General features: G+C 44.0%; 2 protein-coding genes across 5 annotated transcripts in view; both read left to right on the top strand.

The window, feature by feature from the left end:
• The window catches only part of ddah2 (DDAH family member 2, ADMA-independent), a 42,909-nt gene that overhangs the window by 741 nt on the left and 25,813 nt on the right, over nt 1-16,355 (top strand). For all 4 annotated transcript variants that reach the window (XM_082186798.1, XM_082186799.1, XM_082186800.1 and 1 more), the window contains exons 2-3: nt 659-1,217; nt 1,288-1,476. In XM_082186798.1, the coding sequence (XP_082042924.1) occupies nt 927-1,217; nt 1,288-1,476 (480 nt within the window). In that variant the 5' untranslated portion in view covers nt 659-926. The remainder of the gene's footprint in view (nt 1-658; nt 1,218-1,287; nt 1,477-16,355) is intronic.
• Nucleotides 6,494-7,767, top strand: LOC309511556 (uncharacterized protein). Its single transcript, XM_082186844.1, has 2 exons — nt 6,494-7,004; nt 7,375-7,767. The coding sequence occupies exons 1-2, from the start codon at nt 6,651-6,653 to the stop codon at nt 7,705-7,707; spliced, it is 687 nt and encodes a 228-aa protein (XP_082042970.1). The 5' UTR covers nt 6,494-6,650; the 3' UTR covers nt 7,708-7,767.

Below are 16,355 nucleotides of genomic sequence, written 5' to 3'. Positions count from 1 at the left end.
TAATGTTTGCAACAGTGTGTGTGCTGTTTGTTTGTAAAGACCGGGACAGTATGATAAAGTTGAATGTGCCCTGGCTCACACCAAAACAGCCATTGATCCATTCGTAAGATAATTTTAATAGATGCACAATTAAGGTAACCTGTATTATTGTCTTTGTTTAGAAACTACCCTTTTATTTATTTTATTTTTTAGTTGTGGACTACACTTTAGCACTTGGGCATGGTAACTGAAACAATACCATGGTTTTACAGTTTTGGAAAACATATGCTACAGAATATTTTTTGCTGCTTTTTATTTCTATAAGTTATGCATACACACACGTGTGTAAGTTCTGGCACTGTAATGCACCATAATGTTTACTCCAAGTTCAAAGCATTTGAAAACAGATGCGTTATCCACTGCAAGACCTTTAAAGATTTGGAACAGATACAGTGAGGTTAATTGTTCAGTTCAGCAATGAATGGTTACAGGAAACTAATGTGGACTGATATAAAATGACAGTGCTTCTCAAAAACCTGTCCTAGAGACAGCACTATGACTAGGCTAGATGGACTTTAAAGTGGACTCAAACAAGCCAATGCAATACTCTCAGATATACAGATTAGTCAGTTTGGTTGATAGGTCTTTACAATATAATTTTTCTCTCTCTCCACCACAGGCAGTATTAAAGGGACAAACACACTTCTTGAGCTTTCTACCCAGGGGATCCAGAGATGTCAAGAATGATTTGCTGATCCAGTTGTTGTTGTTAGGAGCTTTCAATAGCTTTCACTCAAAGACTGTCCTTCATAGACTTAAACTTGCTCAGTTTGCACAGTTTGTGAATCAGTCACTCACACAGACACGTATACACCCATATACAGTCAAACTCATACAAACATTCACCAGACACCTGTCATTCAAGCATACCTCATACACACACCGTCATGGCCAATATTTATCCGTACGGCTGCTTCACTCATGCTGTCGTCAGATGTATCCCAGAGTCCTTTGGGAAGTTGGCAGAGGGTGGAGAAGGGTTTCAGACAGACCTCGCCAAGGCCCAGCGTCAAATGGGGGTGCTGACAGGTGCACTGAGGCAAAAGGTGGGGCTGCAGTTGATTGAAATTCTAGCAGACTCTGAGCTGCCTGAGAGCTGGCGGATCGAAGACATTGCTGTGATCCAAGGTGACACGGCACTCATCACACGACCCTTCAAACAGCAGAGACGCCTTGAGGTAAGGCGCAGACACATGGCTGTTGTAGATGTAGATGTTACATGGTCATAAGTGTGTAAACTTTCTTTAGGCAGAAGCCGTGCGGCGAGTCCTAAATGAACTGAACCTGACAGTGGTGGAGATGGGCGATGAGGAGGGGGGGTCTGGTGGAGCCACTCTAGAAGGAAGTGATGTCTTCTTTACTGGAAAAGAGTTCTTTGTGGGCATTTCGAAACACACCAATCACAGAGGGGCAGAAGTCCTGGCCGACACCTTCAAGGTGAGTGGTGCGTTTTGGTTTAATCGACTCTGTTAGCATTGGCTGATTAGAATAATGTATATGTAAGAATCATGCACATTAACATTGTAGATATCAAATACAGACAGATTTTAATAATGAAATATAGCTGCAAGCAGCAATTAGCCCGGTTCAAGCATTTTAAAACCTTCATGCCAACTGTGCTGTTAAGGTCTAGGCCAACCCGAAATGTAGGGCTGACAGCCTGACACCATAAAATATCCATGATGGAGAATATGCTAAAACACATTCACAAAAGAATGAAAGGCTTAAACAATAATACTTAATATAGACTAAAGCCCTATTCGGACAGGATTAACTTTACAAGGGTGGATGGAGTAATGTAATTTTACCACAGGACATCTGTAATATTAAAGGTGAACTAAGTAACTTTTTTTACCTTAACCCTCTGGAGTCTGAGCGGTTTTCTGGGCCCTGGAGGTGTTCTGACATGCTCTGACATTAGTGCTTTTTTCAGTTATTTATAAACATGTTAATGGCAAAGGTGTAAATTCACTCTATATAGCACAAACAGGGCTACCAAAATATGTGATCACCATGCATGTATATTTTAACATTTTTAAGAGAATAATGTTTATGCGTGGTTATTGAAAAAAATAAAAATGAAAGTTGCTGAAATATGACCACAAAACTCATAATAAATATGTGTCAATAAGACTTTTGACTAATGGATGTTGTTCCTTCGAGTTCTGGCTTCAAACTTATGTGAAAATAGTCTTGCTTTATCGTTCACATAAAACTATACATTGATTTAAATTGATGTAAAACAGGTTTTGCTTTGGAAAGCCAATATGCGAGGGGGGCGTGAACGAGGAGTGGTTTACACCTGAAAATACAATGTCCCACCCACTCTGCATAATTAGCCATTCATTCAGGTGTGACACTGACTGAGCCACAATGCAAGGACAAAAGATATATTTAGAAGAAGACTTATATTGACCATTTAAGATTTTGCTTACATCTATCTTGTAAATATGTTTTGCTATTTTATTAAAAAGGTTACAATTACAACAATAATTACAATTTCAACAATATTTCAAGTGTACTCTTTCTTTGTAAAAAAAAATTATTATAGGCCTACATTTTATCTATGTATTCATTAGTTTTAATATAGCCAACATTGGAACAGCTAACATCTTAGTTGATGACTTTATTTTTGACAAAAATAGTATTTTATATATATAGAAATTGCTAAACAAAAGCTTATTTGATGTGGCAGTATATTCTACAGTAAAAACTGTACCCAAATCTAGTCAACAAAATGTTGTCTTTCATATTTCGCCTGACTGTAACGTTGTTTTTATGAAATATTAGGGCATATAAATGTTAATTTGCAGTTTAATACGTTGCTTATACAAATAGCCTACATTTCGATTTTTACTCCTCTCAGTATAGCAATACAGTTTGCTAAAACATCATCATTCATTCACACACGCGATTTAAATTTAAACTGTCTTTTTGCGAGCTGTGGTAAACTGCGCGCATCTCTGCCGTTCATTCATTCACAAAACAGAAACGCGATTCACGTGAGAAGGAAAAAAACTTACTACAGTTTTCCTCAGCTCAGTCGGATCCTTGCTCCTCGATATACCCGCACTTCTGAGGGACATTTTCCATTATTATTATTCCTCACAGCGCTGCGAGACGGTGTAAACAAGTAATGATCTGAATAAACTTGTGTTTTCTCGAGCTGATATGGGGGCGTTCACAGGTTTGCGTGGATGGCCTCATTCATTTGCGTTTGAATAGCGCGCGCTCTCCGTAGGCGGAGTCACATTACATTTGAATGAGCTGTAATGAGCTCGACTGGAATGGCTCTCTTTTAATACAGATTTCACAAGATGAGAATATTTGTTTTTTATATAAATTACTTCATTTAAAAGAAGAGAATTCAAGCTTCATGCCTGTGTGTCTGTATGCCTGTTTGACTGAGTATTCGCTGAGTTATTGTTCATTTTCGGACACGTTTCAGAATGGACTTCACTGGCAGAGAGAAGGCAGAACTCGCTTTGTGTTTATTTTTCTTTATTTGGCAAAAAGCACAACTTTTTATTGTGAGTATACACAAAAATAATACACATTTAACAGAATCGATTGATGTATGAAACTCCTATGGAAAATCAAAGTCAACAGAGTATTTAGGAGTTTCTTTTACACTGATAAAAAAAAAGCGAGCTGGTATCGCCGGCGATACAGCCGACCTCAGGGGGTTAACTGAACAGCTTTGGAGTCATTGGAATGGTTATCTTACTTATTTCGGGTTGAATGGTGGTCGTTTCGCACCCCCCTGGTGCCCGTGAGCGGAAAATACGCACTTGCAACTTTGAGCCGGCGGGCCGCCGGCCGCTGCATCAGGAAGTCTCGCGTGATATCAGGTCTCGCGATGTAAACAATTGCTTTACGGCCAAAAGAAATCTGCTAAAATGCTGTCATTATTGCGCTCCCTCACGCTGTCCGAACCCGAATGAAGAAGACGTTTTAAAGAATGTACCATCTGCTTTGATGTCGTTGATCTATAGCCTCTGGTGTCTGAGAATCACCAACGAGTTTTTACAACAGTGTTGTCAAATATCTATTCCGAAGCTGTGGGGGGAGCTCTAGAGAGAAACCTGCGAGCAAAAAGCGAGAATACAGCGAAGAAATCCCGAAGCTACTGAGTGCTGCTTTAATGGCCAATTCGCACGGGATAAGTTTCCTTTCGAGAACGGTCACTTCGTATTGCATAGCTAATAAGCAGTGGGGAAACTCCTTTTCTCGAGAAATATTGAAGCTAATAATTTAAAACGCAGTGCAGCTGCACAGCAAACACAGCAGAGCGTCTAGCTCGCCCATTGGCTGTGCTGCGGCAACTGCACATCCTATGGCCAAGCGCCTCTGATGCGTGACCCAATCAAGTGACTTGGCGCCAGGCACGTCAGAGAGCGTGCCTAAATGGGCGTGGCATAAGCCTATAAAGGGAGCCCATTCTGGCCATATAGCAGATTTTCTCTCCTTCAGCGACTCTTCACGTCTCTGACTTCCTCTGAAGCCTTTGCCGTCGAAACAAGCCAAAACAGCTAGAGCAAGCCTTTGCATCTTGGACAGCGCCTTCAACTCACCTCGAAGCCGCTCCTCTTCTGTCGCTGCTCTCCTGAGGCCATCCGGCGAGAAAACTCAGCAACACTCAGTTTCATAAAAGAACAAATTTAGCGAGCGTTGTTCCAAATGCCTCGCCCCTCGTGCACCTCGTGCGGAGTGCGCCACGTGCCTGGGACCCGCCCAAGAAGCTGCACTCTCTGCCGCAGGCTGCTCTCACTGCGAGAGCTTGCCCATCTCAACGCTGCGGATGCGCAGACGGGACGGCGACACCGATCCTCCTGCACTTCCCTTTCCGGCACTACTTCAGTGTCTATCACTAATAGGGATTTTTATCATTTCTAAATATGAATTATAGAAACACATTAGTAAGTAGTAAGAAAAAAAAAAACTACTATAACCAGCAGAGGACCACTCATTAGCTTGCTTTCATTTAAATGTGTCTGTTTTAAAAGTGTCAGTTTCTCTCCACTAAAGCAAGGCACATTTTCCATGTTAAAACATGCTTACACACACACAATTTATGTAGCCTAGATATTTGAAATAAACGATAGTTAAATAAATGTTTATTTTAGGCCTCCCATTTAAAATATAGTTTTCAGGTGTCATTGCAATCCTAATGTGAATTTACAAAATATGATGCATAAAATGAACAACTGAAGAGGTAAATTTTGACAGAGTAATTTGTAATGTTTTAATGATTTTATAAAGTCCACAGAAGTTGTTATTGATAATTAACAGAGGTTTATATGTTGATGATTTATTGTTTCATTAATTACCATGATGGAGATCAGTGTTTGCTTTAGTTGGGCTCTTGACCCTAATTTATAATATAAATTTTTTCTCTGGCTGCTGTAACTGTGTGTTTATAAAGCACTTGTTGTGGCACAAAAGTCAAAAAAAAATATAATCAGGTGTTGATGGTTGTGTTTTGATGATAAAACTCAATTTAAAGGTTGTATCAGCGATTTCAGGCCCAAAAAAGGCCCAAACATAAATGATCACATTCATCTAATCTTTCCTAACGATCCGCTAGCTGCCCGCCCCATAAGCAGGCCGTCAAAAAAACGCGTCTCTGTAGCTCTGAGATCTGCACACAAAAACAATTGGTTTAACCAACCACTCAAAACCAAAATAAATAGTGTTCCAACCAATTACCGACAGAGGGTGGGTGTTGTGAGGTTTTGCGCTTGTGCACGGCTGCACGCGAATTCAGAGAACACCCACACGAGCACAAAACCTCACAACACCCAATTACGTCGGATGATGACAAATGGGGTTTCGCTTAGAAAGCCTATCATCTTCGAGTATATAAAACGAGCCAATGGCAATGAAATGCCATGGGTCTGCGGAATTTGCATAGCGTAACTCCGCCCGACCCTGTGGGTATATAAGGAAGTACGCTGGCAACATGCAGATATGTTTTCGCTTCGGAGCCAAGTTCATTCACTCCACAGCCAATTCTGAGTTAATCTCTACTTCTCTTCGAGACGAGCCTCTCTCCAGGTGTTGGTGTGACAGCGAGTTCCAGCGAGTGCACATTCCCTGCTTATCTGTGCAGTGATTTGCCAGTGTTTGTGTCCCTGGTCGCTTCAACACTTGCGGAGAAATCTCCTTTCACAAAAGAGCATTGCACGCGGCACGTCTTTTTAAAGATGCCTCGCCCGTGCACTTCTGGTTGCGGTCGCGTCATATCTGATTCTGATGGGCACAATCGCTGTCTTGCGTGTCTGGGCGTTGAACACGCTAAGGCAGCGTTTGTGGATGAGTCATGTTCCCATTGCGGGAACATGACCATCGCGCTGTTGCGTTCGAGACTCAATGACCTCGTTCGAGGGAGAGTCCCCTCATCCGCACCCCGATCTACGAGCTCCGCAAGAGCTGTTACTTAGGCTGGCGGCCAGGGTGAACTGAGGGTTACAGTGTGGAACAAAGCGCCGACTATTCCACGCTCCACACCCCCCTCTACCACAGTGCAACCTGAGAGCGTTCCGATTGAGTCCGCGGTACAGTCTGCCGGCGTGCCGCGGGTCTCTTTCGGCACTCCAGATGATGATGAGATGGCGATCGCTGCATCACAAGGTGGGCGTGAGTCCTCGGGGGGTGAGGATTCGGCTGTGCTGCCGCCTTCGGGTGTGCCAGCATTGTCCGTGTCTGATCCCGAGCTGACAGCCATGCTTTCCCAGGCAGCCACCTGGTCTCCGCCACCCGGTCCAGTGCGCTCGCGGCTGGACGATTGGTTTTTAGGTGCGGCCACTGATCCCCGTCAGCGTCCAACCCCAATGCCTTTCTTCCCGGACGTGCATGAGGAGGTCACGAGGTCCTGGAAGGCACCCCTGTCTTCCCGTGATCGCTCGGCGGCCTCCTCCGCCTTGCCTCCTCTCGATCAGGCGGCTGCCAAAGGGTACACTGGGGTTCCCCAGGTTGAACGCTCTGTTGCCATGCAACTATGTCCTTAGAGTGCTTCTTCCCGCGGTGACCCTAAGCACCCCTCCAAGGCCTGTAGGTTCTCCTCCACCCTTGTGGCGAAGGCCTATAGAGCTGCGGGGCTGGCAGCCTCCTCACTGCATGCCATGGCAACGCTGCAGGTCTACCAGGCCCAGTTGTTGCGTGACATGCACGAGGGGAGGACTGACCCAGGGCTCTTTGATGAGCTGCGTGCCGCCACCGACCTTGCTCTCCGAGCGACGAAGATGACCGCACGCTCCCTGGGTCAGGTGATGTCCACGTGTGGTCCAGGAGCGACACCTGTGGCTCAACCTGGCTGATATGCGGGAGGCCGAGCAGACCCGGTTCCTCGACACCCCCATATCCCAGGCTGGCCTCTTCGGCGGTGCAGTCGAGGACTTTGCCCAGCAGTTCTCGACTGCTCAGAAGCAGACTGAGGCTTTAAAACATGTCCTGCCCCGACGGCCCGCTGCTGCCTCCACCCAGCCGTCGGCACAGGTGTCTCAGTCTGCTCGCCGCCGAGGGCGCCCTCCCACGGCTCCCGCCCCTCCCGCACGGCCCCAGCAGCAGCCTTCACCCGGGCCGTGTCGTGGAGGAAGCCACAGGAAGGCGCCACAGCCCTCTCCCGCCCCGCTCCCTGCTAAACGCCAGGCAAAGCGGCGCTCCTGAGACGGGCTGCTCAGAGATGGCATCCAGTTCTTTCCAGGAGACGGTAGCAGGGCCGCTCCTTCCCCCGGTGGAGGGAAATTTACCAGAAATATTCAGCCCCTTTGCAACCCTATCTCTGAGCACACAGAGTTCTCGGATGACAGTGCGCGCCGCTCACGAGCCTCGCCACTCTCGCCCCCCTCTGTCGCCAGACCCCTGCCAGAGCACGCCCCGTGGGACGCTGGTCCTCCCCTGGCCTCCTCTGGCAGGACGCGGCTAATGACCATGCACCCGCACCGGGCCGCTATGCCACCCACGCCTGGGCCGGTCATTCCGCCTCGCTGCACCACCGAGGGTACGTCTGTGGTCCGCATGACCCCGCTGGTACAGTTCTTGGGAGCCTGGTTAGAGCTTCCCAGACTGTCCCGCTGGGTCGCGAGGACCATCAGGCTCGGCTACGCGATTCAGTTCGCGCGGTCTCCTCCCCGCTTCAGGGGAGTCCGCTTCACTATGGTCGGTGGCAATGCCCCTGTCATGAGAGCGGAGGTCGCCACCCTAAATTATTTCAGAGGCTCCTGGGGCATATATCATCCGCAGTAACGCCGCTCGGATTGCTTCATATGAGACCGCTTCAGCTTTGGCTTCGCGATCGAGGTGGGCATGGCAACACGGCACGCTCCGAGTCCCAGTGACTCCGACCTGCCATCAGACCTTCACCCCGTGGACTGTTAGAGCAATTTTCAGAGATTAATAAAAACAGCATCAAAGGTGTAAGAAACTTTCAAGAGGCAAAATTGTTATAAAGAGAAAAGGTTTATTCTTTGAGGATTCGTTCCATAGACCGCAGCCACCCAGCCTTGAAACAGAATGCCTGGTGACCCAATAAAACATATACATTTTATACAGTTTTCTCTGTCATTATGACCCCTCCTTCCAAGTTTCTGTAGTTTTCCTTAAAGATATGGGATATCTTCAACTGGTTTTCTACCCCCCTTGGCTGGTCAAACTGTTCTCTGTCTCTGAGATACCAAAAGGCTTTCGTTTACGACCTAAATGACCCCCTGTATTCTCCTGCCTGGATCCCTTCTCGTGCCCTAGGTGTCTATCTTCCTGGCCCATCTGCTTTTATTACGTTTGTTTTGCTTGTCCCCCCTTCAGCTGCTAGAAAACCCTCACAGAAACAGATGATTAAATGAAATTAACAGTTTGGAAACAAATGAATATAAGTAATACTGAATTTTTCCGTAACATGGACGAACCTCAGTTTTCTACGGGCCGGAGTGCCCTTAGAACGAGTTTCCAGGCATGTTGTTGTATAGACAGATGCCTCCACCACGGGCTGGGGCGGGCTCCTGGACAGGACCCCAGCGCCTTTGGCATGTCAATTGCCTCGAGTTGCTGGCTGTACGTCTCGCCCTTCACCGCTTCCGTGCGTTGCTCAGGGGTCAGCACGTACTAGTCCGATCAGACAATACCGCGACAGTAGCGTACATCAACCGACAAGGTGGTCTGCGCTCCCGCCATATGTCGCAACTCGCCCGCCACCTCCTCATATGGAGTCAGAAGCATCTGAGGTCGCTTCGAGCCATTTATATCCCGGGAGACCTGAACCGTGCGGCCGACAAGCTGTCTCGGCTTCGGCCTCTCCCTGGAGAATGGAGACTCCATCCCCAGTCGGTTCAGCTGATTTGGGATCAGTTCGGGGACGCACAGGTAGATCTGTTTGCCTCCCACGACTCGTCCCACTGCGACCTGTTTTATTCCCTGACCGAGGGCACGCTCGGCACGGATGCACTGGCGCACAGCTGGCCGCGGGGCCTCCGCAAGTATGCGTTTCCCCCAGTGAGCCTTCTTGCGCAGACCTTGCGCAAGATCAGGGAGGACGAGGAGCAGGTCATTTTGGTTGCCCCGTATTGGCACAACCGCACCTGGTTCCCAGAACTAGTACTCCTCGCGACAGCACCTCCCTGGCCAATCCCTCTGAGGAAGGACCTGCTTTTTATATTTACATTTACATTTATGCATTCGGCAGACGCTTTTATCCAAAGCGACTTACATTGCATTATCCGATACATTTATACATAGGTACAGTATGTGCAATCCCCTGGGATCGAACCCACAACCTTGCGATGTTAACGCAATGCTCTTACCACTGAGCTACAGGAAAGCTTTTTCAGGGACGGGGCTCCCTATGGCACCCTCGTCCCGATCTTTGGAACCTCCACGTGTGGCTCCTGGACGGGACGAGGCAGTTTTGAGTACCCTACCACCAGCGGTGGTGGCTACCATCACTTCCGCTAGATCATCGTCCACAAGACATGCCTATGCGTTGAAGTGGAACCTCTTCGTCAACTGGTGTTCTTCTAAACAACAAGACCCCACGAAATGCCCGATCAGTGTCGTGCTTTCCTTCCTGCAAGAAGGGTTGGAGCGAAGGCTGTCTCCCTCCACCCTGAAAGTGTATGTTGCCGCCATTGCCGCACATCATGACGCAGTTGAAGGTAAGTCCGTTGGAAAGCACGACCTGATCATCAGGATCCTGAGAGGAGCGAGGAGACTGAATCCTCCTCGCCCTCCTCTCGTACCCTATTGGGACCTCTCAGTGGTACTAACTGCCCTGCAGAGTGCTCCCTTTGAGCCTCTGCACTCAGTGGAGCTTAAGTTCCTGTCAATGAAGACAGCGCTCCTGTTTGCATTGGCCACCATCAAGAGGGTAGGGGACCTGCAGGCATTTTCGGTTGACGAAGCGTGCCTGGAGTTCGGGCCGGCTAACTCTCACGTGATCCTAAGACCCCGGCCTGGATATGTGCCCAAGGTTCCCACCACACCCTTTCGAGACCAGGTGGTGAACCTGTAAGCGTTGCCCCTGGAGGAGGCAGACCCAGCCTTGGCACTGCTCTGTCCAGTACGCGCCCTCCGTGCTTATGTAGACAGAATGCAGTGTTTCAGGATCTCAGACCAGCTCTTTGTCTGTTATGGTGGGAAGCTGAAGGGAAAGGCTCTCTCCAAGCAAATGTTGTCTACTGGATAGTGGACGCCATTGCTTTGGCATACCAGCAGCAAGGTCGACCATGCCCCCTTGGTGTGATGGCCCACTCCACTCGGAGTGTGGCATCCTCTTGGGCTCTAGCGCATGGCGCCTCGCTAACAGACATTTGCAGAGCTGCAGGCTGGGCGACACCTAACACATTCGCGAGATTCTATAATCTCCGAGTGGAGCCAGTTTCTTCTCATGTTCTCGTTTCAACTAGCCGCTACTAGATTCTGCTTAAGTGTCTTCGCTTGCTCGCCATTCCTCTCCACGGACGGGATACGTGTGATATTTTCCTCAGGTGAGCCTAATAAGCCCAGAGTTCCTCCAGCACTGTTGACGTCAACGCCAGAGTTATGCCACCGGCAGCTTTCGCGCTTGGCTAGGTGCCTCCATGTGCATGGTTCCCCCTCTGGGCGACCCCCACATGTGTATTTCCACTGTAAGCCTCTCTGAGCATGTGTCTTTCCCTCGGCAAGCCACCTTGCCACCCCTGGGGTTGAAATATTCCACCTGTGGCTGGACACCCCAGTGATACTCCATATGCAGCCCCTCGGGGTCATATGTGTATTCCAAGTCCCAACCCCCTTCCCAGTGTACCTTGGTATTCCTGTGTTAACCCTCTGGGGTCTGAGTGGTTTTTGGGGTCCTTGAGATGTTCTGACATGCCCTGACATTTGTGCTTTTTTCAGTTGCTTATAAACATATTAATGGCAAAGGTATAATTACACTATTTAGCACAAACAGGGCTATCATAATATGTGAGCAACATGCATGTACATGTTTGTATTTTTGAGAGAATAATGTTTATGCATGGTTATTGAGAAAACTAAAAACTAAAGTTTCTGAAATAAGGCCACAAAACACATACTAAATATGTGACAATAAGACTTTTGACTAATTGATGTAATTGCCTAGAGTTTTTTCTTCAAAATGATGTGAAAATCATCCTGCCCTTATCATTCACATAACACAATACATTGATTTAAATCTTGTAAAACACTTTTTGTTTGTAAAGACAATATGCGCAAGGGGCGTCAACAATTCAACAGCATCATGCATATGTAGTGATTCACACCTGAGGAGACAATTGGGCCCGCATACTTAACCCCCTGAGGTCGGCTGTATCGCCGGCGATACCAGCTCGCTTTTTTTTTTTATCAGTGTAAAAGAAACTCATAAATACTCTGTTGACTTTGATTTTCCATAGGAGTTTCATACATCAATCGATTCTGTTAAATGTGTATTATTTTTGTGTACACTCACAATAAAAACAAAGTGTTGTGCTTTTTGCCAAATAAAGAAAAATAAACACGAAGCGAGTTCTGCCTTCTCTCTGCCAGTGAAGTCCATTCTGAAACGCGTCCGAAAATGAACAATAACTCAGCGAATACTCAGTCAAACAGGCATACAGACACACAGGCATGAAGCTTGAATTCTCTTCTTTTAAATGAAGTAATTTATATAAAAAACAAATATTCTCATTTTGTGAAATCTGTATTAAAAGAGAGCCATTCCAGTCGAGCTCATCTCAGCTCATTACGTTATAATCGGCCCCACCCACGGAGAGCGCGCGCTATTCAAACGCAAATGACTGAGACGATCCCATACAAACTGTGAACGCCCACATATCAGCTCGAGAAAACACATCAAGTTTATTCAGATGATCAGTATACTTGTCTACACTGTCTCGCAGCGCTGGTATTTCGAGGAGCAACGGGTGGAATACTGTAGTAAGTTTTTTTTTCATTCTCAAGTAAATCGCGTTTCTGTGTGAATGAATGAACGCAGAGATGCGCTGTTTACCACAACTCGCAAAAAGACAGTTTAAATTTGAATTGCGTTTCTGTGTGTGAATGAATGATCTGCTTTTAGCAAACTATTTTGCTATAAAAATCGAATGAAATATGTTGAAATAAAATGTACAGATGGTGGACAACCAGAATGCCTATTACCGCCGCGCCAGCTGCCGCGGCGAAATCACCGCGGCGAAAATAAACCAGCCGCATTTCAAAGTCGTTCCCGAAATGACCGCCAGGTGGCGCAAAGGGACATTGTGCAAAACAACAGCAATTGCCGTATTTAAAAATGTAAGTGGGTTAAATATAAAACCCTAAGCCTAATAGGCATATTTGTCATATATATAAATAGGCCTATTAGGCTACAACAGAATAGAACCAAAGATGGAATCAATTTTAGAACTGAAAAAATAGAATCAAAAGTTAAAAATAGAGACGATATTAGGAGCAATGACGCTGAATATTTTTACTATTCTATTGAGGAATTAGATAAATGAAGAGCTCTCGTGAGCGATACAATTGCATAGTAATTTATAGTGATTTCAAAAGCAGTCCTTAAAAAAAAAAATACATGGAGTAGTGTGGCATAATTTTTGAGAGATTACGCGGAACGCGTTTTAGTTAAGATCCTGGTTTCAATGCCCTTAATGTATATAGGCTAGGCTACTGCTTTAAAAAAATGTCACAATACGTTCTGAGATTGTTTTGAATTAAACATTGAAGTTTAAAATGTAGTGTTTTGGCACACCAGGCCGAGTGGCGTTACGCATTGTTCAAAAATCAGGTTTTATTCTGGCATGTTGAATTGGCGTTCGAATTTTTTTTTTAGATTTAGATTTTAGATTTCGTTAGATTTATTTTTCTCATAACAGCTAAAATAACTTAATATATGCCTTGTCTTAATATGAACTACTTAATATAGGCAATAGGCATATAATAGCCCATATAATAAATTAGCAAAACTTGGCCACTAAATATTTAATTTTCAATTATTTTACTTATCACAATTAAAGTTTTAATTTGATTAAATTGAACAAGCGCAACAATCAGCATTTAATCAAATATTCTAAAAGATGTTTATTTCAACATAATATTTCGTTTTTTCGACATAATATGTGTGCGTGCAACAAGCAAGATGTGTATTTGTAAATCCGGTGATGCGTGCATTGATTTTTATCAATAAACTAGTGTTTTCTGACAGTGTCGACTGCAAAGATGAAGTTGACGATCGCCATATTTGTAGTGAACGCACCTAGAGAGAAATGCACATAAAGACATAATCAGAGAGTAGCCTTTTTCTTTTCGTTTTGAATTATTTCGTTTGAAGACATTTCAAGCTTTGTGTATTTGATGTATTTCTCATGTCTGTGTGAGGCATACGCTGAGTTTCGTTAAGTTAAGAGGATGAGATGCGCTCCAGCTGACGTGCAATGCAAGTGACCGCGCAGGCGCCTCCATGATTAGTGTCTGTTATATTTGCTTCTCTTACTTATTCAATCCAGGCAACTGGTTGATGAAAAATGTATTAAAATTAAGATACAATTTATAGAAAACGAAATTCACTTTAAAGAAAGGTTTTCTACTAAACAAAACTTAATGAAGTGGTCAAAATCATGTCTGACCCACTCCATATCCATCTCTCGATATAATGCATCCTATCTTACTCGTGCTGTTCACTTTTCATATTCAACATAGATGGAAAAAAATAGCATTATAATATTTCAACAAATATGTTCATAATCTGTAAATGTTTATTCAGACTAAACCCAACTGTGACCCCTTTTTTTTTTTACTTTTTATACTATTTTTATTTTATTTTTTTTAAATATATTTTATTCTTAGAATTTGTATTACTATGTTTCTTGTTGTATTTGTATTTGTATTTGTATATGTGCACTGGAAGCTTCAGTACCAAGAAAAATTCCTTGTGGGTGCAAGCACACTTGGCAATAAAGCTCTTTCTGATTCTGATTCTGATTCTGATGATACTAAATGAGATTATTTAATGGCTACAACAGTATAGTAGGCCTATAGACTCTATTTGTACAAATGGCTGCACATTAATTTAATTAAATGAAACCTTGTAACGAATTCACACTGTAGGGTAGACTGTGTACAGTTGAGACACCTTAACCCTCTGAGGTCTGAGCTGTTTTCTGGGCCTGGAGGTGTTCTGACATGCTCTGACATTTGTGTTTTTTTCTGTTACTAGTGACATTTTCATGGCTAAAGTCTAATTACACTGTATTCAGCACAAACTCTGCTACAATAATATATCAGCAGCATGTATGTAAAAGTTTGTAGTTTTGAGATAATGACATTTATGCGTGGTTTGTGAAAATACAAAAAAAAATTGTCACTGAAATAAGGCCATGAAACCCATACTGATTATTTCTTCACAAGACTTTTGAAAATTGTATGACGTAGCCTAGAATATTTGCTCCAAAACTATGTGAAAATCACCCTGACTGCTCATTCAGATAAGACAATATATTGATTTAAAATTTCTAAGACGTGTTTTGTGTGACAAAGCCATATTCGAAGAGGCGTGATCATCTCATGAATATGTAAGCTTTTAACACCTGAGAAAGACAAAGACACTCCCCTAACTGCCCTATTAGGAGCGATCAGGCCCTGTCATTCATAGCAACCTTGCACAAAGAATGAGGAGATTTAAAAAAGAATGGCTTTTAGATTGTTTGGATTTATTTACAACACAACATAATCCAAAAATACACAACAAATGACAAAAGAGCACATTGAAAACAATGATCCAAAGACAGAGACCTTTGTGCCATTCCTAAAAACATTGTACATACCATTTCCAAGGTGTTTGATTTTCACTTTACCATGTTCATGTACAGAGACTCATGTGAATGTTGAAGTCAGCAGGACTCAGTTGCATCTGGTCCCTGAAAGAAAAGAAAAAAGTGAACATACTGGTATCAAGAGAAACTAGGCCTGCATGATTTTGGGAATACATTTTAGATTTTTCTGGTTAAAATTGCTTTTTAAAATTCACAGAATACACACACACACACACACACACACACACACACACACACACACACACACACACACACACACACACACACACACACACACACACACACACACACACACACACACACACACACACAAATGTTTCCAACAATATATAATATAAAGAACACCTAAAGAACATATAAAGTATGTGCAGTACTGCATAAAATAATTTTATTTTACAAAGCAGCCTATAAATCTTCCAAAAGATTTCAGTAACAATGCTAGAGAAAAATATATTGATTATCTTATGTTACTTCAAATGTTTCCATTCGTAATGATGATATGAAGTGAGATAATAGTAAAAACATAAAGCCTAATGTTTGGTGCATTTTTCCTTTCAAACGCAATCGCGCTCCAAAATATGATACATTCAAACCCACTTTGATTGTAAGCTCCAAAATATGATACATTCAAACGCCATCGCGCTCCAAAATATTAAACATTATGGTTATACATATCTATGTTTGAGCAGATATCCACAAACAGTATTTAACAGTAAACACGGGTCTAAATAGTATAATATTCACCATATATCTAGCAACAGTTCAACTGCAATGTGAAGTTTATGCAACAATACCATAAACTAATAAGTAAGAATTTCTTACCTTACATCTTTCTTGTCTTCAAATCGCGTTCTTCTTCTTCTGATGTAAATCCAATGTAAGCTCACAGCGCGTCTTCCAAACTCGACGAAAAGCAGAGACTTGTGAAGTGTTTTGGTGTTTTGTGTTTGAGGTAACGAGGGCGTTCGCGTTCCATGTGGAGATTTGCATGTGAATCTCTTTTGCGCGAGT

Source organism: Leuciscus leuciscus (genome assembly GCF_965113295.1).
Source record: "Leuciscus leuciscus genome assembly, chromosome: 12".
Taxonomy (NCBI): Eukaryota; Metazoa; Chordata; class Actinopteri; order Cypriniformes; family Leuciscidae; genus Leuciscus; species Leuciscus leuciscus.
The sequence above is the reverse complement of the archived record's forward strand: the minus strand, read 5'-3'. Positions and strand labels throughout refer to the sequence as shown.

Excerpts from the sequence above, each read along its gene's own strand:
- LOC309511556 (XM_082186844.1), top strand. The coding sequence starts at position 6,651 with ATGGCGATCGCTGCATCACAAGGTGGGCGTGAGTCCTCGGGGGGTGAG. Across the intron at positions 7,005-7,374 it reads CTGCCAAAGGGTACACTGGG|CAGACCCGGTTCCTCGACAC; the intron begins GTTCCCCAGGTT and ends CGGGAGGCCGAG.